Genomic DNA, 18,152 nt, shown 5'->3' with positions numbered 1-18,152 from the left:
GTTGAACGTGAAAACAATCGGCCTTTCACCATCAGCTGCGATTGGATCCAGCTTCCGTTGTGACCCCGAACGGGCTAAGCCATGCTGAAACTGAACAGATGAATGGCTTTATTTGCCAAGTTTGTTTCAGGGAAAAGCCAACTGTGATTTCTTTGGATCCTTGAGGTCAGCAACGATAAGATTGCTCAGGTATCAGACGTGGCTGAGTGAGATCCGTTTGCTTTTGCAGTCTTTTTCCATATAAAACAAATCAGTCAGAAGAAAAGGCGTCAGGTCATCAATCAAAGGAAAAAGCAAAAAAGCCCAATGGGGAAAAACTCCTGAACCTTGAAGGCATCAGCAGCCCACCCCGCCGGTTTGCTGTAAGCACAATCTAGAATACTGCTCACTTTTCATTTAAAGCTACAAAGCGTTTGTACGGATTGTGTTAATTGCCCTGAAAGGTTGTAAAACTGCTGTAAATGGAATTTGGCTCTCCAAGCCAAGAGCAAGCACACCCCACCCGTGAGGAGAAAAAAAGGCGGTATGTTTTTGGTAGAAAAATATCCAGAAGCATTTGCATCTTTTCATTTGTCATTCATTATTTTTCATGGACGTTTCTCAAAAGACTTTCACTCATGAAGTTCTGTATTGACCTTGACTGGATTGACATTCTTTAAAACACAACGCCTACACTTTGAAAAGTTTTTGAGCAACACTCTTCTTTCGACGCCGTCATGTTTTTATCTTCTGATGCGAACGTCATTGCGTTGTCTGAAAGAAGCTTTGAACAATTTGATCTTTTTGGTGAGATATAATTGCCACTTGAGCTATCGAGCAGCTTGAATAAAGACATTCAAGAAAACAAAAAATGTGCTTTAGTGGTAATTACGGCATGTTTGCTTTGGAAATGACTCACTTTGTAAAAATAGTTGCAAGAACGCTGAAAACGTCCATTGTATGTCGAAGTTGAAGGCTGTTGGCAGTTTGTATGAATTGGCTTGTTTGTTTGCTGCCAGTTTCGGGTCGGTCTGGATTCTGACCTTGCCACGGAGCGGTTTAGTTGGCAGAGACGCATCATTTCATGGTGACGGTCACACGAGCTCTTATTCTTCTCTCTCGATGTTGCTGAAGCGACTGAAAGAGCGACGGCATCGTCGAAGGCTTTTTGAATAACACCATTTTTTTTTATCAACACTAAGTTCTCGACTCAACCGTATTAACTCCTGCATGTCGATTTTTGATTTTGAAGTGATATTAATCAAAACTCATCGTAGAATTGCACTTCAGTTCTATCTTATTAGTCACCAATTAATCTTTGCTAGAGTTGATTTCGACCCACTGCGACCCGCTGATCAAATTCCAACCAATCCGAGAGTAAACTTTGACTTTAATAGACAATGATGTCCCTGGGTATTAAAAAGTACTTTCAATTAGTGAACTGAACATTTCTGGCATCGGTCCTGATGTTTATTTAATGTACCTGTCTGGGATGACCACTTGACTGTAGTAAATAAAAAGACGCTGACTAAGATTGTTGGGACAGCGGGAAGATCGCAGGCTGCCAGCAAATCATTGCGCGACCTTTGCTGCACAGCACAACACGGCAAGGTCTTTCTATTCAGAACACTGTGTGATCTCGACCCTGAATTGAATCATAAAAATAAAAAATGGGCTTCATCAATGGTAGCCTTGAAAATGCAAGTGACTGAAAACTACAAAAACATTGTGTACGTTTCTCTGCAAAGAAATCAGAAACTTGTAAATAGAAATATAAAATTCATACTTTAGCTTGTCATACTTTTGATGAAACACGCCCACTTCATTAACACAGGTGTCATTTTCTATCATACCAAAAAAATAATAAATACAATTCATCAAAACAAGATCAAATTGAGCACATAACTCAACAGAGTTACTTTAAAATGACGAAAAATGTGGCCGTGAATTCCGAAGGAGGTAAGAATGCTTTCAGTGTCATTTCTTCCTATTCTTGTCATGAAATGAATTATATTTCAGGAGACTTCGTGTTCCATGCTGAATGTCTTAAATTCTTAACAAAGAGGGAAAAAACGGAGCTTTTATGTTGTCTGCGACGTGACATTAATGAATGCTCAGCAATGGCTTATCAGTCTCGGGGCCAGCCGAAGCTTTGTTTGAAGGCTTGAGCCGACATCAGTCCCGTTTATTCATTATGACAGCGTTAGCTTGATTCCCTTCCTGTCTACACATATCAAGTGTCAACCACTGATCTCACCCAGGAAATAATAAAATCCCAAACTATCTCGCCACTTCCCGGGGGAGTCTGAAATCGCCGACGTAGCAAGTAAAATGCTGTTCATTGTCATGCTGATGATGATCGTCAATCTGCAGGATTAACGACAAGGTCGGAGTTGGCCTGATCCCTGCAAGGACACCAACACAATATTAACATTCATGATTACAAACATGCAGTGAGCATCTCAATTTAGATGATTAAATGCCCTGATATTGAAGCATTCCATTGTGGGCTATGGAAGATAACGGAGATAAATGTCTCATTTGATCCTTTTCATAAACACGATTGCTATTAGGCTAACGATAAATCATGCTAATATGTCCGTCTGATTCTTCTTCTTACCGTGGAGTCAAGTCAAAACAAGAAATGTGCTCATGTCCAAAAGGAAGACAAAACATCGACTTTATATATCGGGAACAAAATCTGAATCCAAAGGTGAAATTTCCCCATTTCTATTTGTTGCCGTCTTCCCCGCAGAGCTGCTGTCAGCCTGCCACGAGCTGCGGTGTCGCTACGGCTGCGTCATGACAAGGAACGGCACCTTCTGTTTCTGCGCTGACGGTTTCGAGGTCGGCGAGGACGGCACGAGCTGCCGAGGTAAGATTCACCCTCTTCCTCTCTCCTTGCCCACGCTGGTCTCCCCTTTTGCCCTCCATCGGACCTTCCCCGAGGCGAAATAGCGGGAGGCGGAAGGTATGCGAGTCCATCTGTCGATAGGCGGGGGCCTCCGTTCCTTCTTGGCCTCGGCGTGCAACTTTAGGCGCACTTTTTAGCCACGTGTCCTACTGTGGCTTTGTTTGCTCATCACAAAATACAGCGTGAGCCAGCTTTCTGCCATCGGGGATCTCGTTTCGATGCCAAAAGGTGCCTCCCGAGAGTTGTTGCATACACTGAAAGTCAACACAGGTGCTGAATGAGCGTTACGTAACGCCGGACACTCGTTTTTTCAGTTTCTCAGAAAAACAACGTTATCAAACGACGTTCAACTAACCACACGACGGACAACTTCAAGACTTTCAGACTCGAGTTATATAACATTTAGTGACGGAGAACTCGGGAAAGACACTGAAGCCGTCCACTACGTCAGGGGTGTCAAGTTCATTTTTGTCGTGGTTCCGCATCGTGGTCATAGTTTCCCTCGGAGGGCCATTACGATTGTCAACGTCTTCGCGGGCCACATAAAATGATGTGGCGGGCCGTATCTGGGCCCCCTGGCCTTGGGTTTGACACCAATGCACTGCATAATCACTCGAACGCCACGCTGTCCCACACAAGTGAGGCCCGATTCGGTCGACTTCATGTATTTGGGTCATTTTAGAGCACGGTTAATTTCTTCTGTACTCCTTCCCCTCCGGTCCAGACCATGATGAATGCGCCCAATATGGCTCATGCAGCCAAACCTGCAGCAACACGTACGGCTCATACAGTTGCGGCTGCGTGGAAGGCTACGTCCTGCAACCCGACAAGACCTCCTGCAAAGCCAAACAAGGTGAGTTTGTATCCTCTCTGTTCGGTCAAAGACTTTCGTCGAATCAGACGGCATATCGGCCGGGTTGTTGAAGCTAGATGAATGCGTCTCCATCACCCATGTGGGAATTGCAAGATGTGGTCAGGCCAGGATCATGATAAAATTAATGAGCACGAGGGAAGTGGGAGCAGTCGACAGAGTTTAATGGCGAGACAATCCCCGCCGTAACCCTGATTTATGCGAATGCCAGATTGGAGTAGTTAATAAACCCAAATGAATTAAAAGGCCCACTTAGAAAGAATACAGCCATGTTATGTTTAGGTGGTCGATAATAATAATAATAATCAATGAAATTCAATCCTCTGTCTGCAGCTGTACTCAGAAACATTAATTGATAGTATTTATTGTTGTCTGAACGGCATAGATTTTGAAAATGGCTGGCGGCGCAGCTCACCTAACAGGGAGGAACGCCACCATTGCTGCTTTTAATCAATACGACTGCTTTCCTAGCAGGAATACACTGAATATGATAAGCCATAAACTTAAGTGAACCCAACGCCGGGCCGCATTAATATTCATTTAGCATAGAGGGATAGTGCTACTCTGATAACGACTGGTTTACCATTACTTGCCACAGCTCATGAATATAAATTTTCAGATACAGTTCTCCGGGGCCAGTAGATGAGATGCAGCAGGGTATTTAGAAAAAGAAAAAACTCCATGGAAGATGGAAGGTACAACTCTACAGTGCGATTTAAGAATTAATCTTGATCTAATCTTCTTTCATTGGGGTCAAACCGAATTAAAATATTTCCAACTCTGAAGCCAACGCGATGGTTCATATTTTTGCTTTGAGCTCCAAAGGATGAAAATGCGATTTATCGACAGGTGCAATGCGGTCGGTCTGCGGAGGGAGACAAGTAATCCTCTTGCGGCCTCTTGTTTCTTTTACTTGTGTATGACAAATGACGCTTGATTGATTAAGCATGTCACTTGATTAAGCGCCGCTTTCGCTCCATTATTACATTGTGGCTTTTATTAGCTCGATGCTACGCTACGCCGTTCTTTGGTTTGCTTTATCGTGCGAGTGTTCCTTTGCCTCCTCGCAAATACACGCAAGCCTATTTCTTTCTCTATCTCCAAACTAGATCCCGGCGACAAGCCTCCCGTGCTTCTCATGGGCGGATCGGATCGTATTGTCATCGGCCATCTAAACGGAACGGGCTTCCTGCCCCTGAGGTCTCTGAGTGTCAATGCCAGTCTGGCCATGGATTTCCAGCACAAGCAGGACAAGCTGTGCTGGCTTCTGGCCAAAGAATCCTCGGGGCAACTTCGCTGTGCTGAAATGAAGAATCTACGCAGACTCACGCGGGAAAAGGAAATAAACACACAAAAACACTTGCACAGTAAGTTTTGGGTTCTATTTTCAATGTACATGATACAATAACACAGCAGCACATTTAAATTACATTTCAAATGTGCCTCTGCCACTTTTTACATTTTTTGGGGGGGAAAGTTTCTTTTTTTTTTTTTGACCTATAAAAGCTGACCTTTAAAAGCTTGTGATATGAATTTTTATAATAATATATATATTTTAGATATAATAATATAATATAATTAATCATTTATAGCTTGGACATTTGTCTTAATTCCCAAATATTACCAAATTGCAAATTTTTTAGTCATGATATTGCTATGAAAGGCTCTTGCAATTAAAAAAAAAAAAAAGAACCATACTTACATTTTAGAAAAAAACAAAAACTGAGTCAAGTACTGACTCCCTCACTTGACCACCGGCGCCGTTTATCGTTGCCATCCGATTTCCCCGTTGACACTTTGATAAGACAGCCTACACTGTAAATCTAATTGGACAAAAGAAGTGGCCTTCATGGTGGTGTAATCTTGAGGCGCTTCCACGGCCCGATATTGCCTTTCAAGACAATCTTCTCCTTGAGGAAACATTCCTTAAGCACCGTCGGCCCGTGCGGCCATCCGCACTTTGAGAGCAAGCACTCAGCTTTGGAAACGCACAATTGGGCTCTGCTGGAAATTCCGAAGATGGCCATTTTGCATGCCGAATGGTGTGAGGGGATGTTTTAGTGACATTAAAAGGCGCAGCATACGCTTTCAGCAACCACGTGACAGCTCTTTACTTCTCCTTCCAGATGCCGAGCACATGGCTATCGATTGGCTGACGGGCAACTTCTATTTTGTCGACCGGGTCAGCGACAAGATTTTCGTGTGCGACCAGACCGGCGCCACTTGCGTGACTCTCCTCCAGTTTGACCTGCTGAATCCCAAAGGAATCGCTCTGGATCCTCTCACGGGGTGAGCAAATTCTGCGTCTCAAAAGCACCGTCGAGGTTTTGTTTTTGTAAAGAAAAGGAAATTAGCGAAGAAGGAACTAATTACTATGCGTAACAAAGGACTTGTGCGGAAGCATACGAATGATTCACAAAGAGGGGATTTGAATTATTCTGCATCCCGGTGATGCCTCTGCTGTCTAGACACACATTTGCTGTCACACTTGTCACCTTACATCCTTCGTGAGGAAATTCAGCAAGCGGGATTTTCAGTTTGAGCGGGGAAATTGTGCGACGGTGCATTCAAATGAATGACGATTGTTTCCGTTCAAAACCGCAGCCGAGATAGAAACAAATCCGGGCTGGAGGAAGACGAGGCTTTCCTCACGGTTGAGGTTGGAATCGGCAAACTACTTCTTGTTTTTTCTTCATTACTAGTCCCAATATTAAATTAAAGTCCCAATGATCGTCACACACACACCTGGGTGTGGTGAAAATTTGTCCTCTGCATTTAACCCATCCCCGTGTGATTTTAATCCATCCCCTGGGTGAGAGGGGAGCAGTGAGCAGCAGCGGTGCCGCGCTCGGGAATCAGTTGGTGATCTAACCCCCCAATTCCAACCCTTAATGCTGAGTGCCAAGCAGGGAGGCAATGGGTCCCATTTTTATAGTCTTTGGTATGACCCGGCCGGGGTTTGAACCCACAACCTTCCAGTCTCAGGGCGGACACTCTACCACTAGGCCACTGAGCTGGTACCCTATGAACCCTGCCTGGTAACGGATGGTCACAGACTGTCAGATTTGGCCAGTAAAAGTGATCCAAGCAATTGCGTCGATCCGAGCTGAAATTTCATTCGGGTTGTCAAGTTTTATTACGGAAGCCGTCGATTTTTGTGTGAACAGTTTGGTGCTTTACTATTGGATTGAAAAGCGCACAGTAAAAAAAAAAAAGGCTTGCTTACTAACTTCAGACAAGATGGTTTTATTTAATCTGCAATAACTAAAAATAATTATTACCATCATGAAATGGATTACAAGTCGTAAGCTAAATGTTTTCGGTCTTTGCCTGCTCCGTGCCAGTGAACAAGTGTCGAACAGCAAATGGAATTTGGAATTTCGGAATCGTCTTTGTGGTCCGCGGGCCGCTGATCACTTCTTTGTCAGTCAGTCAGTCCCCCTCGGAATTGAGTTTGTTCACTGTGGGCTTTTTCTGCACCGGCCTTCTTTGAACATGACATGATTTGGGATTGATTCACGTCAAGGCTGCCGGCTGCCACGGAAACTCCGACCTCATTCTTTCAGTCAGCTTCAGCTCGTTATCTCGGGCGAATGTCGGCCCGGCCCGGCCCGTATATCATCTGGTAAATTGAGAGTTTCACCCTTACTTGCGTTGACCGCGTGCGTCCTTGTTTCTTACAACCGAGGTTGCTCGACATTTCATGGAAATTTACTCGCTGGCCGTTTAAATATGGCTCCTTCAGCAAACACTTGTAAGCAGCCTATGATTGAGGAGAACACATTTCTGTTATGTTGAGACAACTGGAGGAACCGACGTCGACATCCCATTTGCCACTTGAGATTTGTTTATGCTCATTACGGCAATGCCTGCGTATTGATTGATTCATATTGACGGGACTCCTAATATACAATATATCTTGTATTATACAATAATATATTCACTTGTACGACTAAATTTCCCAGTTCTGTCTATTTTTTTCAACCCATATATTGTGTTCATTTTTTTTGCTTTGGGAAAAAACGTTTTTTTTTAAATCGCAAAGGCCATATCAAAGGGAAAACTGTTTGTTTGCCATTTTAATTTATTTATTTCAATAATATGACCAGACTTCTGCAGCTATTTTCTATCATTCTGTAACATGTTGTGTTTTCAGTTGGAAGTCTTCCCACGCAATTGAACGTTGAATGGAAAATTCCGCCTCAGCACCTTCTGCCGCTATCATTTTCATGCTACACCGATGTGCACCTGTTAGGGGAGCGCTTTGCTGATGCTGATGCTGATGCTGCCTTTCTTTTCTTTTTAATCTGCAATTTAGAGGGAAGCCCTTCTCTGACTTGTGCGCATTAAGCTCGATCTCTGCGCCAGGGTCATTGTTTGATTTTGGTTTAAGAGGCCCAGAGCTTGGACGGTGTCACTTTTATGTAGACCAGGAGTGCCCCGAGTCCGCTTCTCGAGAGCTCTTATCCAGCCTGTTTTAAATGCAACCCTAATGCACCGGGTTGAAAACATCAGGGTCGTTATCAGGCTCGTGCAAATCTTGCTGATGAGCTGCTCGTGTGTTGGAAGGGGCTCTTCAGGACCAAACTCCGGATGTAGACTAACAAATGTGACAGTGATAGGTAAGCTGGATAACGATTGGACATCGGTAACAACAGTGCAGTACATGGCGGCTCCACTTGGGCCAAATATCGTTTGACAGAATGTCAATCCGCAAGCCATTTCAGCTGTAGTCGGGAGTAATTGAGACTTTTCTTTGGCAAATGTGCTGCATAACACCTGTTTTATGTGTGAAATTCACTCCCTGTGTCTTTTGGAATTAATTTCAACACCCCCACCTCCGCACAGTTTTAAAGGTACTTAGCTCTTTTGTGCTCTCATACCCCGAGGTTCTCCGCAGCATGCTTTTTTTAAATATCCGACAATTACAGTTGAAGTAATAGACAATGTTGTTTTGGTGTTCAGAGTCGCTTCAGGTATCGGAGCTCCTCCGTGGGTGCTCCTCTTGGCATTTAAGGACGCTTAAGGTGTACAAACAGGAAGAATATAGATACAGTGCCAATTCTATTTTAATCATCAGGAACAATATACTCCTAATACCTTTTTTACAATGTTCCTTTTGACATATTTTTGTGTATGATAATCAGCGTTCGGGCGGGGAGTTACATTAGCCGGTGGAGACTGCGCGTCGCAGCTCATCCATCACTTAGCATTAGCAGGAACAACTGCCTGCAAAAGAGAGACACCTTGTTAATGATGTCACATAAATGTAAAACAAATATACACTTCATTTATTCAAGCTCTCTAAATTGGGAGATGCTTAATCCAGTGGGTGATTTGTTGTTTGGAAAAGGTGAGGCCAAATCAGTGGGAGCTTTTTTATTCGAGCTCCCACGCTAGCCGTCGACATGAACCAAAAGGTATTGTCGCAAACTGCCTAAAGCAGCACTCTGACATTTGTAATTCTGGTATTCCATTATATTCTTTCACTTCCCGATTTCCTCTTTCCACCACATTTGTCTTTCAGAAATGAAAGAAGGCACTTTTACATTTCACAGAGCAGACCCCAAAACATTCATGTGCATTTCTATTGTATTTTCCTCATGCAGGAGCATTTTTGATGGCGTGACCTCGGGGGCTTATTTATCATCCAGGCTCCTTGACGATGTCAAATGAACACCGTTCGCACAATTTCAACAATTTCATTTTTGGCAATTCTCACATTCACAACACTGCTGACAACTTGACTACATTCTACCATATATTTTGATCAAGTAGTATTACGCTTCGGTTTATGGGTTATTTATTTATTCGTCATTTAAAATAGATTTCGCAACTTTATGTTGGGTTTTCTAGGGAGGCTGGAGCGAAGTAATGGCCTTTGTATTTCTTTCAATGGCAAATGATGATTTGAGATACTGTACTCGTATCTTGTGCGTCAAGGCAACGCTGCACTTTGCCTTTTTGCAGAATGATGTTCTTCACCGACTACGGGAACGTGGCCAAGGTGGAGCGCTGCAACATGGATGGCACCAACAGGACCCGGCTGGTGGATTATAACATCGAGCAGCCCACAGCTGTGGCATTGGACGTGGTCAAAAGGCTGGTGTATTGGGCAGATGCCTACCTGGATTACATCGACGTTGTGGATTACCAAGGCAAAAACCGACACAGCATCATCCAGGGAAACCAAGTGAGTGACTGCCTTTTGGTTTGCTCCCATTTTATCACAATAAGACAGGTGGCGCATTCTCTTCTCGCATCTTGTCGTGTTGACGTAAAAGGTCAGCTCGCGATAGCCTAGAGTTGGTGAGTGTTGATGTGAATATATTTTAAATGAGTTCTTATCACAGATTGTGGCCATTCGTCACAAGATGATTTCAGGCAAATGGATCTTTATATTCACGCAAGAACTATTTCATAAACAGAATTATGTTTGACTTTTCAGATAATATGATTGATGTTGGCCTCTGTCGAGTACGTAGGAAGGATAAACTGGCAGTGGCTCACAGATGCACCGAAAGGGATTCTCGTACATTACATAAACGCTTTGAAGAACAAGAGTACACATCCTTTAATTTTGTTGGATAGTCTACGTTAAAATATTGCGGCGACAACGATAGTAGAAATGTGCGCAGGTGAAATGGACGACCTCAGCCGATATCGTCAAGAGAGGTGGAACACTAGTTTTGCTTGTTTATTTATTCCCGCTCATGTTTCTCCGTGTCCCCGATGTCACGCCCCCTGAGTTTACACGGCTCAGCCAGTCATGTCGCTTTTCATGAGTGTCATCCTGCTAAATGTAGCGCAGAAGCCGAGCTATCCAGCCCATGTCACCGTGTCACAAGGTTTCCGGGCTTCTCCGTCCAGTGCGTGGCCTGACAAATATGCAGACGGGCCCTCGTCTCTGCACTCTGTGTGTCTTCAGCCTTCTAATTGGAAGTTCTTGGCATCATAAGAAAAGCTCTTTTGATCTGTCTTTATTTCCAGGTGTCACATATTTATGCATTAGCCGTGTTTGAGAATTTCCTCTATGCTATCGAGCGTACCCACTCCGATCCTTCCGAAGGGACTTTGGGTGTGGCGCTACTGCAAATCCACAGATTCAACATCACAGCAGAGGTGCAGACACTTGCAAGTCTAGGGAATACGCAAGTGCTACGTGTTTACCACAAAGTTGCTCAACCCCAAGGTAACTCATGTTGTGTGTTTGGGATTGAATTGGGGTGCGTGCACTCAATCATGTTTTGTTGTCTTACTTTGATGTGCACTGATTTTTGTCCACAGTCAAGTCTCATGCCTGTGAAATGAATTCCTTTGGGAAATTGGGCGGATGCTCCCACATTTGCCTTCTGAGCGGCAGCTACAAGTCCAGAACGTGTCATTGCCGTGTCGGCTACAGCCTCGGTTCCGATGGACAGTCCTGTAAAAGTAAGTTGGTCCTATCTTGAAAACAAATTCTTTGAAGATTTTTTTTTTTGCTACTTAAAGTCTGTCACCAACTGAGCTAATTGGAAGCGCCTGTAATAGTTGCCTGAAAAGGACAACATAAGGTCATAAGACAGCAGACAGTGCGTTTATCTGCCGCAGACTGACATTGATTAAGAAGTGCGCTGACAGACACGGATCATTTCCTCAAACCGATCGGGTCCTATCATCACACTGCTGTTATGATCGATTATCGCCGCATATTTGTCTGACTTTGTTGACCAGGCTGATCAATGCAGGAAGATTGCACGCTTGACATTAAAAGCAGTTCATCACATTCACATCACATTCAGGGACGGTCGAGCAAGTTTGGGTAACAAAGCGTCAGGAGCTTTTTGCTCTGACACATTTGATTTATTCCCCCATTACAGATGATCTGATGGCAGAAGCCATCTTTTTTTATGCCTCCTTGCACTCGCTTTCTCTCCTGCGAAACATAATGAGATGGCGCTGCTAAATGGTCGTGCTTCTTAACGGCGAGCGGTCACACTGGAGTTTGATATCTGGGTCTGTTGCGAGGCTTAATTGTCTCCTGGGTAGTTGCTTTCTCCCTCGCCAAATGATAAATTGAATTGAGGCGTGTGTGTGGTCCTCACCCCCCGCATTGTAGTCTCATGGGTTGGGATTGAGAGCAAGGAGAGGTCCGCTTCTCTCGCTGGAAGCTCTCCTTCACGCCTCCTCTCGCCTCTCTGGAGATTTCCACGAAGGTCTGAGTATGTAGAGCCTCCTTTGCGGCTGGCAGGCCACTGAGGAGCGCCGTCGGCTTTCCAGTCTTTGTCCTTTTATGCAGACGCCGTGTTATTTTAGATCAGAGACCATCTTCACAGACAAGGTAAGTATTTGCCTTTTGTCTGCTTGCCTCTGTGTTTTCCTTCTCAGACTGCTTGGAAACTTTGTAGCTCGAGGATGATTGAGATAGGAAAGAATTGTCATTGGCTTTGGTCAGCGACTCCATTCAAGTGAATTAGCAGGTCGAAAGAACAACGGTTTTGATCAAAGCGCTTAATACGAGGACGGGCACTGACGAATCGCAGCAATTAAATTCCAATAACGCTCTGTCCTTTTGTTCCTCAGAGCCCCCAAACAATCTCTTCCTGTTCTACGGGAAGGGGCGTCCCGGTGTCATCCAAGGTTTGGATATGAACGTCAAGTCTAGCGACGAGCACATGGTGCCAATCGAGGACCTGGTCAACCCTCGAGCTATCGACTACCACGCCGCATCGGCACACATTTACTTTGCCGATACCACCAGTTTCCTCATCGGGAGGCAAAACATCGACGGAAGCAGCAGGGAAACGATACTTAACGAGGGTTTGTCAAAGATCTTTCAGAATTTCCACTGTATATAATCCCTCCCATATGTGGATGTGTTTCCCGACTAAACAATGAGGTCAATTCGTCTTGTAATCATTTAATCTTCTCAAAACATTCAGATGTACTCCTGATACACTGGTAATCCGTCTGGTGGAATTGTCAAACAATATTTTGCTTTATAATTCCAATTGTTCCGTCGTAGAACTGGACAACGTTGAAGGCATCTCAGTGGACTGGATTGGTAATAACTTGTACTGGACCAACGATGGCTACAGGAAAACAATCAGCGTTGCCAGGTTGCTGAGTGCCTCTGAGACCAGGAAAACTCTCTTGGAAGGGAACATGTCGCACCCCCGGGCCATCGTGGTGGACCCTCTGAACAGGTAAAGCCGTTTTGTCAGATAACGCAGCCTCTGAAAGTTCAATCGAAAACCTCCGCCCAAGATTAAAGGTTGTGGAATGGTAATCGTGCAGCTTTGTATTAGTGAGTCCGAGATGAGGTCCTATGCACTACAAGATGAACCAGCACTCCCAGCTCATTAGCCACCGTTAACCCACTTGATGACTTTCTCCCATAGCCCTAATACATATTATTTTCTTTGTAAATTGAGGCACACGGAGATTATAATTAACCCCACTGCAGAACTCAATTACATTTTTCCACAAATTGCATAGATTGGCTCTTAATTGATATCAATTCAGTCAACGCAAACTATTTGGATATCATTGCATGTCCAAATGAAATAGTCACCGTATATACTATATAAAATCCCCTTTAAGGAAAGTTATAACCTCACATTAACTCGAATCCTGATTTTCATTGAACACAATCTTTAATCTCTTGATTAATGCTTCAAAACAAACAACAATCTGTTTCAAATATTCCCCGTCCAGAGTGGTTGTTTGCGTGTTTGTTTTATCTGTAGTTGTTCAAAAGCCTTTCTAATGTGCATATGCTGCAGAGCATCTGTTTATATCCAGCTCGAGCAGTTGTTAGTTTGTATGCCGAGACCCGACAACATCCACATCACATTGTTAATTACAAGCTGATTATATCAGCAGAAAAACAGTCATTAGAGATGCCAATGTTAATTGTGATTTGCCAAATGAATAATCTGACCATGCCATCGCTATGTTTGTGCGGATTCAAATCGGACCTTGTAATTCTGGCGGGCCCCTTGTTGAGCAAGTCTGAACGGTGTCTTGGGGTTTCAAGTCCGAGGCAGGCGCTTGCTCATGCTGCTCACTATTTGTTGGTACTAAGCAAAGCAGGCATGTCTGCCGGGCTACGCTTGACGAGTTAGATCCCTTCTACTCACAGGAAGTAGTTTGAAAGAGATGAGACTGTTGTGGATTATTCAAATGAAGTGCCCGTGGCTTCCATATCTGTTGGCTCTCTATAGCCGTACAAGAATTCTTTCTTTGACTTCTTACCTAGTACTGATTCCTCTGATACTTTTGATGTATAACATTTCATTTGACACTAAAAATGTAAATATAGACTTGTTCTCCAAGTACTGCCAAAGAGGACTTGATATCGTATTTTGTGGGGGGGGGCGGCGGACTTCAATTTCCGTGGATGTTCAGTCCTTTCAAGTGAGGTGCCGTGTCCAACTTGCCAACGATTCTCGTTCGCATCAGTGATACCATGATGAGAAGCAGGAGGCCACGCGACTCACTCAGGAACAAATCCCCCGTGCACGCTTACTAGAAAACAGATCACGTCAAAGTGTTGACCCACTCCCGTTTCCAACACGAGTCCGTTGTGAGTTCCAACTTCGCGCTGCACGAGCCGCACTGCAATCTTTTGCTTGTTGACGCATGATGTGATGATGTGCAACGAAGCATCTTTTTTTAACTCGTAAAGCCTGAGTGGTTTGCGACGCTACAACATGCTCGCCTTTCTTTGCCAGGGTTTTTTAATTATGAGGTTCTACATGAGGGAAATCTTGATTCCAATTTATTCAACATTGCATTTGGGATCTGTTCGTTGTGAAGTTCGCCTGAGTATTCTGAACCGGCGATTGTATTTGGCATTCGGCAGTCTTCTCCGTTGGAATCAAAGCAGGGCGAGGGAGGAGAATCATCATTCCCGAGGGCTTGCGGGAACAAAACCCTCGGTGAGACATGTCACATGTTTGAAACGCACCCCTTTCAAGCCTACATGTGCTCTCAGATATATTGATTGATATGAAATCAAAGAGACTAGCAGTTGATGTGTCAAGAAATAAGGGTGAGGCTTCATTATGGTAGACAGTTGCGATGAGCTGAAAAGAAATCCTTTGCCGTGGGTCACCTGACTTGGGATACATGCTGGTGAACTCACAAACAACAAACAGAAGAGAAACTGAGCCTCCAGTCCAGTGTATCCAAATGTCTGGACCGGATCACTGGCATATCCATTTGTTTGAATGAGGCAAGATGATTTGGGATACACGTTTTTGAGTCACAGTGCCTTTTTTGTTGATTGTGTTTTTGCGATGGTGCTAGCTGGATGTACTGGACCGACTGGGAAGAAGATGAGGTCAACGACAGCATTGGGAGGATCGAAAAAGCCTGGATGGACGGCTCCAACCGCCGCATTTTCGTCACCACAAACATGCTGTGGCCCAACGGCTTGACCTTGGACCACAGTTCCAGCAGCATGTATTGGTGCGACGCCTACTACGATCACATTGAAAAGATTTTCCTCAACGGCACGGGGCGAATGGTGAGTATTTACTGTCCAACCTCATTAGGTGAACTAGCTTAACCCGGCGCTGGGCGCTAAAAGGGATAAATCTGTCTCAGTTATACTCAGCATGTCATGTACTTTAATGTGCACACTTTTGGGTTCCAGTGATGATGTACAGTACGTTTTATGACAGGTGGTCTACAATGGAAAAGAGCTCAACCATCCATTTGGAATATCCCATTATCGCAATTTTATCTTTTGGACGGAGTACATGAATGCGTCAGTCTTCCAGCTGGACTTGTCCACGGGGGATGTCAATGTGCTGCGAAGTGAGAGACCGCCATTATTTGGCCTGCGAGTTTATGACGCACAAAGTCAGCAAGGTTGGCTGTTTTTCCCCTTTGCTCTCTACTCATTCTGTGCCAGTGAACCGTAACAACCCACACGGTCCAAGTTGGGCTGCATATTGACCGTCTCTGCTGCGTGTCCAGATAGTAACCATGCGCGAGTCCTCCCGGTGTACTGGGTCGGAAAGTTCATGACAAAACATCAAGGGTCAGATCAAAAACTTGACAAGTCTGCTCATATGAAAGATAATAAATAAGCTCAAAACTGAAACATTGCAAATAGAAACCGACTTGGTACCTTGCTTCTGTCAATATGTCTTTCGCACTTTTTTATGATTATTAATGCACTTTGCAAATCTTGACTAGTGCATCATCTTACGAAAGCTCATTTTCCACTCCAAACAAAAGCGAAAAGTAAAGTGTGGTGGACATTCCGGCAGCTTGTACCGTTCAACGACACCATTACAGGCAACATTAACTGCGTGAGTTGTGAGGCGCCGCGTAAATGTGACGTCCGTGAAACAAGGACATCAAAACTTAATCTGCATTTGCGCACTCGTTTATCATGGTCGCACGTTGACTCGTTGCCCACCGGACAAAGCAGAAGCCACACATGACTATTCCAAGGACAAGAGCATTTCTTTTTGATGATGCATTCAGATTTATTTACCGTAATTTTCGGACTATAAGTCGCGGTTTTTTTCATAGTTTGGGTGGGGGGGCGACTTATACTCAGGAGCGATTTATATACATATATATGGTTTTTTTTCTCTTTTTTGGGCATTTTATGGCTGGTGCGACTTATACTCCGGTGCGACTTATACTCCGAAAATTACGGTATATCGTTTCTTATACTGGTTGTATCATAATGCAAGTCAACTTATCATTGGTGCTAGCTACAAGCGACAGTTTTGAAGTTTATTTGTTCTTGAACACGCGCAAATTGCAAGGTTAGCTCTTCAGTTCATAGTTGGTCCCTATGCAGCCTCCGAATCTGCGTACACACGTACGGGAATCAAAGTTGGCATTGTAAGGCGAAGGCGGCAGACACTCTGGAGTCTCTTGAGCCTCCACTTTGTCAAGTTGTATTGGGTGGCCAAGGCGTCCTCACTCTACTGCAAATGATGATGGATTCACGCTGTTAGGAAGCTGAAAAGAGTAGATAGGAGAGGTAACGGATATAGCTGACACCGGAATACGGACACAACCCATCCACACGGCAGGCCTTTCTTTTCTTCTGCTCTTAACAGGCACCCAACATTCAGAAGAAAACAAAAACTTTCCAACATGAATTATTTTATAAAATCCAAAATTCCAAATGCAGTCAGCTAAAAACGTATTCTGGCACGTCCGTTTTAGAGCGCCTCATTGTCAGCCGCGAATGGAGAAGGGCTGTGTCAAATTTAGTAGACATTTATTTTCACTTCAGAGCGCCTTTAAATGAGCACGACACCTTTTTGGGATCCTTTCTTTTTTGCGTTTCCCAGGTGACACGCCTGCTAGTTTGAATTATGGCGGCTGTAGTACCCTCTGCCTTGCCATCCCAGGAGGCAGAGTGTGTGCCTGTGCTGACAACCAGCTTCTGGAGAAGAACAATGTCACCTGTGCAGGTGGGAAGAAAATGAGTCCGACGGAGCGAGAGGCTTAAACCGTCTTTTCCCAGCGCGCTGTAATCCTTCCATTCTTCGGAGAACGAGCAACTAATAGCTGCCTTTTCTCCAATGCAAATCACCTGAGAAGCATTCCGCTGCTATATTCAAATCCCGCCGGTTAGCAACGAGGTCATGGCACATGATTAGCATGTTTTTCCCATAACCATGCCAATAACGCCCACAAAAACAATTCTTCATAAATAAAAAAAAAAACTCCAGTTTATTTTGCCGTCTCTCCCAAAAGGTTCCGGCAGCGCTCCAGAACCGCAGCGGTGTAAAAAGGAAGAATTCCAGTGCCGTAACGGGCGCTGCATCCAGGCGCTGTGGAAATGCGACGGAGACGACGACTGTCTGGACGCCAGCGACGAAGAAAGCCACACTTGCTGTGAGCGCTGCTCAATTTGTCTTACATGTGCAGAAATGAGACGCAAAATGGTCCATGCTGTTAACCTTTATCCTTGGAAATGTCAGCGCTAACATAAAGATGTTCCCCATCTGTCCTGCCTTTTACTGAAGTGAAATGTGCTCTTTGAATTGGTTTCTGCGTCTTGTTTGTCACCTGATTTAATTCGATTCAGTGCGAAGAACCGAATAACCAAAATAACGGAAAGCCTTTGAGGGAACTTTTAATCGTCTCATTCCCTCATCATGCTAGCTTAACGCTAATACCAGCTGGTAACTGGTTTCCTAAGCCGTGTTGTGAAAAGCAACATTTTCAACATGAATTTACGGTCAGCGCCGAGCCGCACTTACTCTAAACACTCTCACAGAGGCTGGACACTGGCTCAGTGGCGTTCTAGTGTGATGTATGGTTGCAATTTGCCACATGGATGCAGCAAATAAGGAATGGTGTCTTTATGGAGGCTGTCAGAAAACACAATGTTTTATACACCGTATTGATTTGTTAGCTGCT

The 18,152-nt window shown here is 44.3% G+C and overlaps 1 protein-coding gene across 1 annotated transcript in view; it reads left to right on the top strand.

The window, feature by feature from the left end:
- LOC119115382 (low-density lipoprotein receptor-related protein 1B-like) overlaps positions 1–18,152 on the top strand; it is a 136,665-nt gene that overhangs the window by 52,837 nt on the left and 65,676 nt on the right. The window contains 13 exon segments of the mRNA XM_037239819.1: positions 2,735–2,854; positions 3,618–3,746; positions 4,874–5,131; positions 5,891–6,053; positions 9,735–9,957; positions 10,755–10,956; positions 11,052–11,195; positions 12,327–12,563; positions 12,769–12,949; positions 15,057–15,276; positions 15,434–15,623; positions 17,075–17,197; positions 17,484–17,624. Of these exon segments, the coding sequence (XP_037095714.1) occupies positions 2,735–2,854; positions 3,618–3,746; positions 4,874–5,131; positions 5,891–6,053; positions 9,735–9,957; positions 10,755–10,956; positions 11,052–11,195; positions 12,327–12,563; positions 12,769–12,949; positions 15,057–15,276; positions 15,434–15,623; positions 17,075–17,197; positions 17,484–17,624 (2,331 nt within the window).

Source organism: Syngnathus acus, chromosome 21 (genome assembly GCF_901709675.1).
Source record: "Syngnathus acus chromosome 21, fSynAcu1.2, whole genome shotgun sequence".
NCBI lineage: Eukaryota > Metazoa > Chordata > Actinopteri > Syngnathiformes > Syngnathidae > Syngnathus > Syngnathus acus.
Note: the sequence above shows the minus strand (reverse complement) of the source record. Positions and strands in the feature narration are given on the sequence as shown.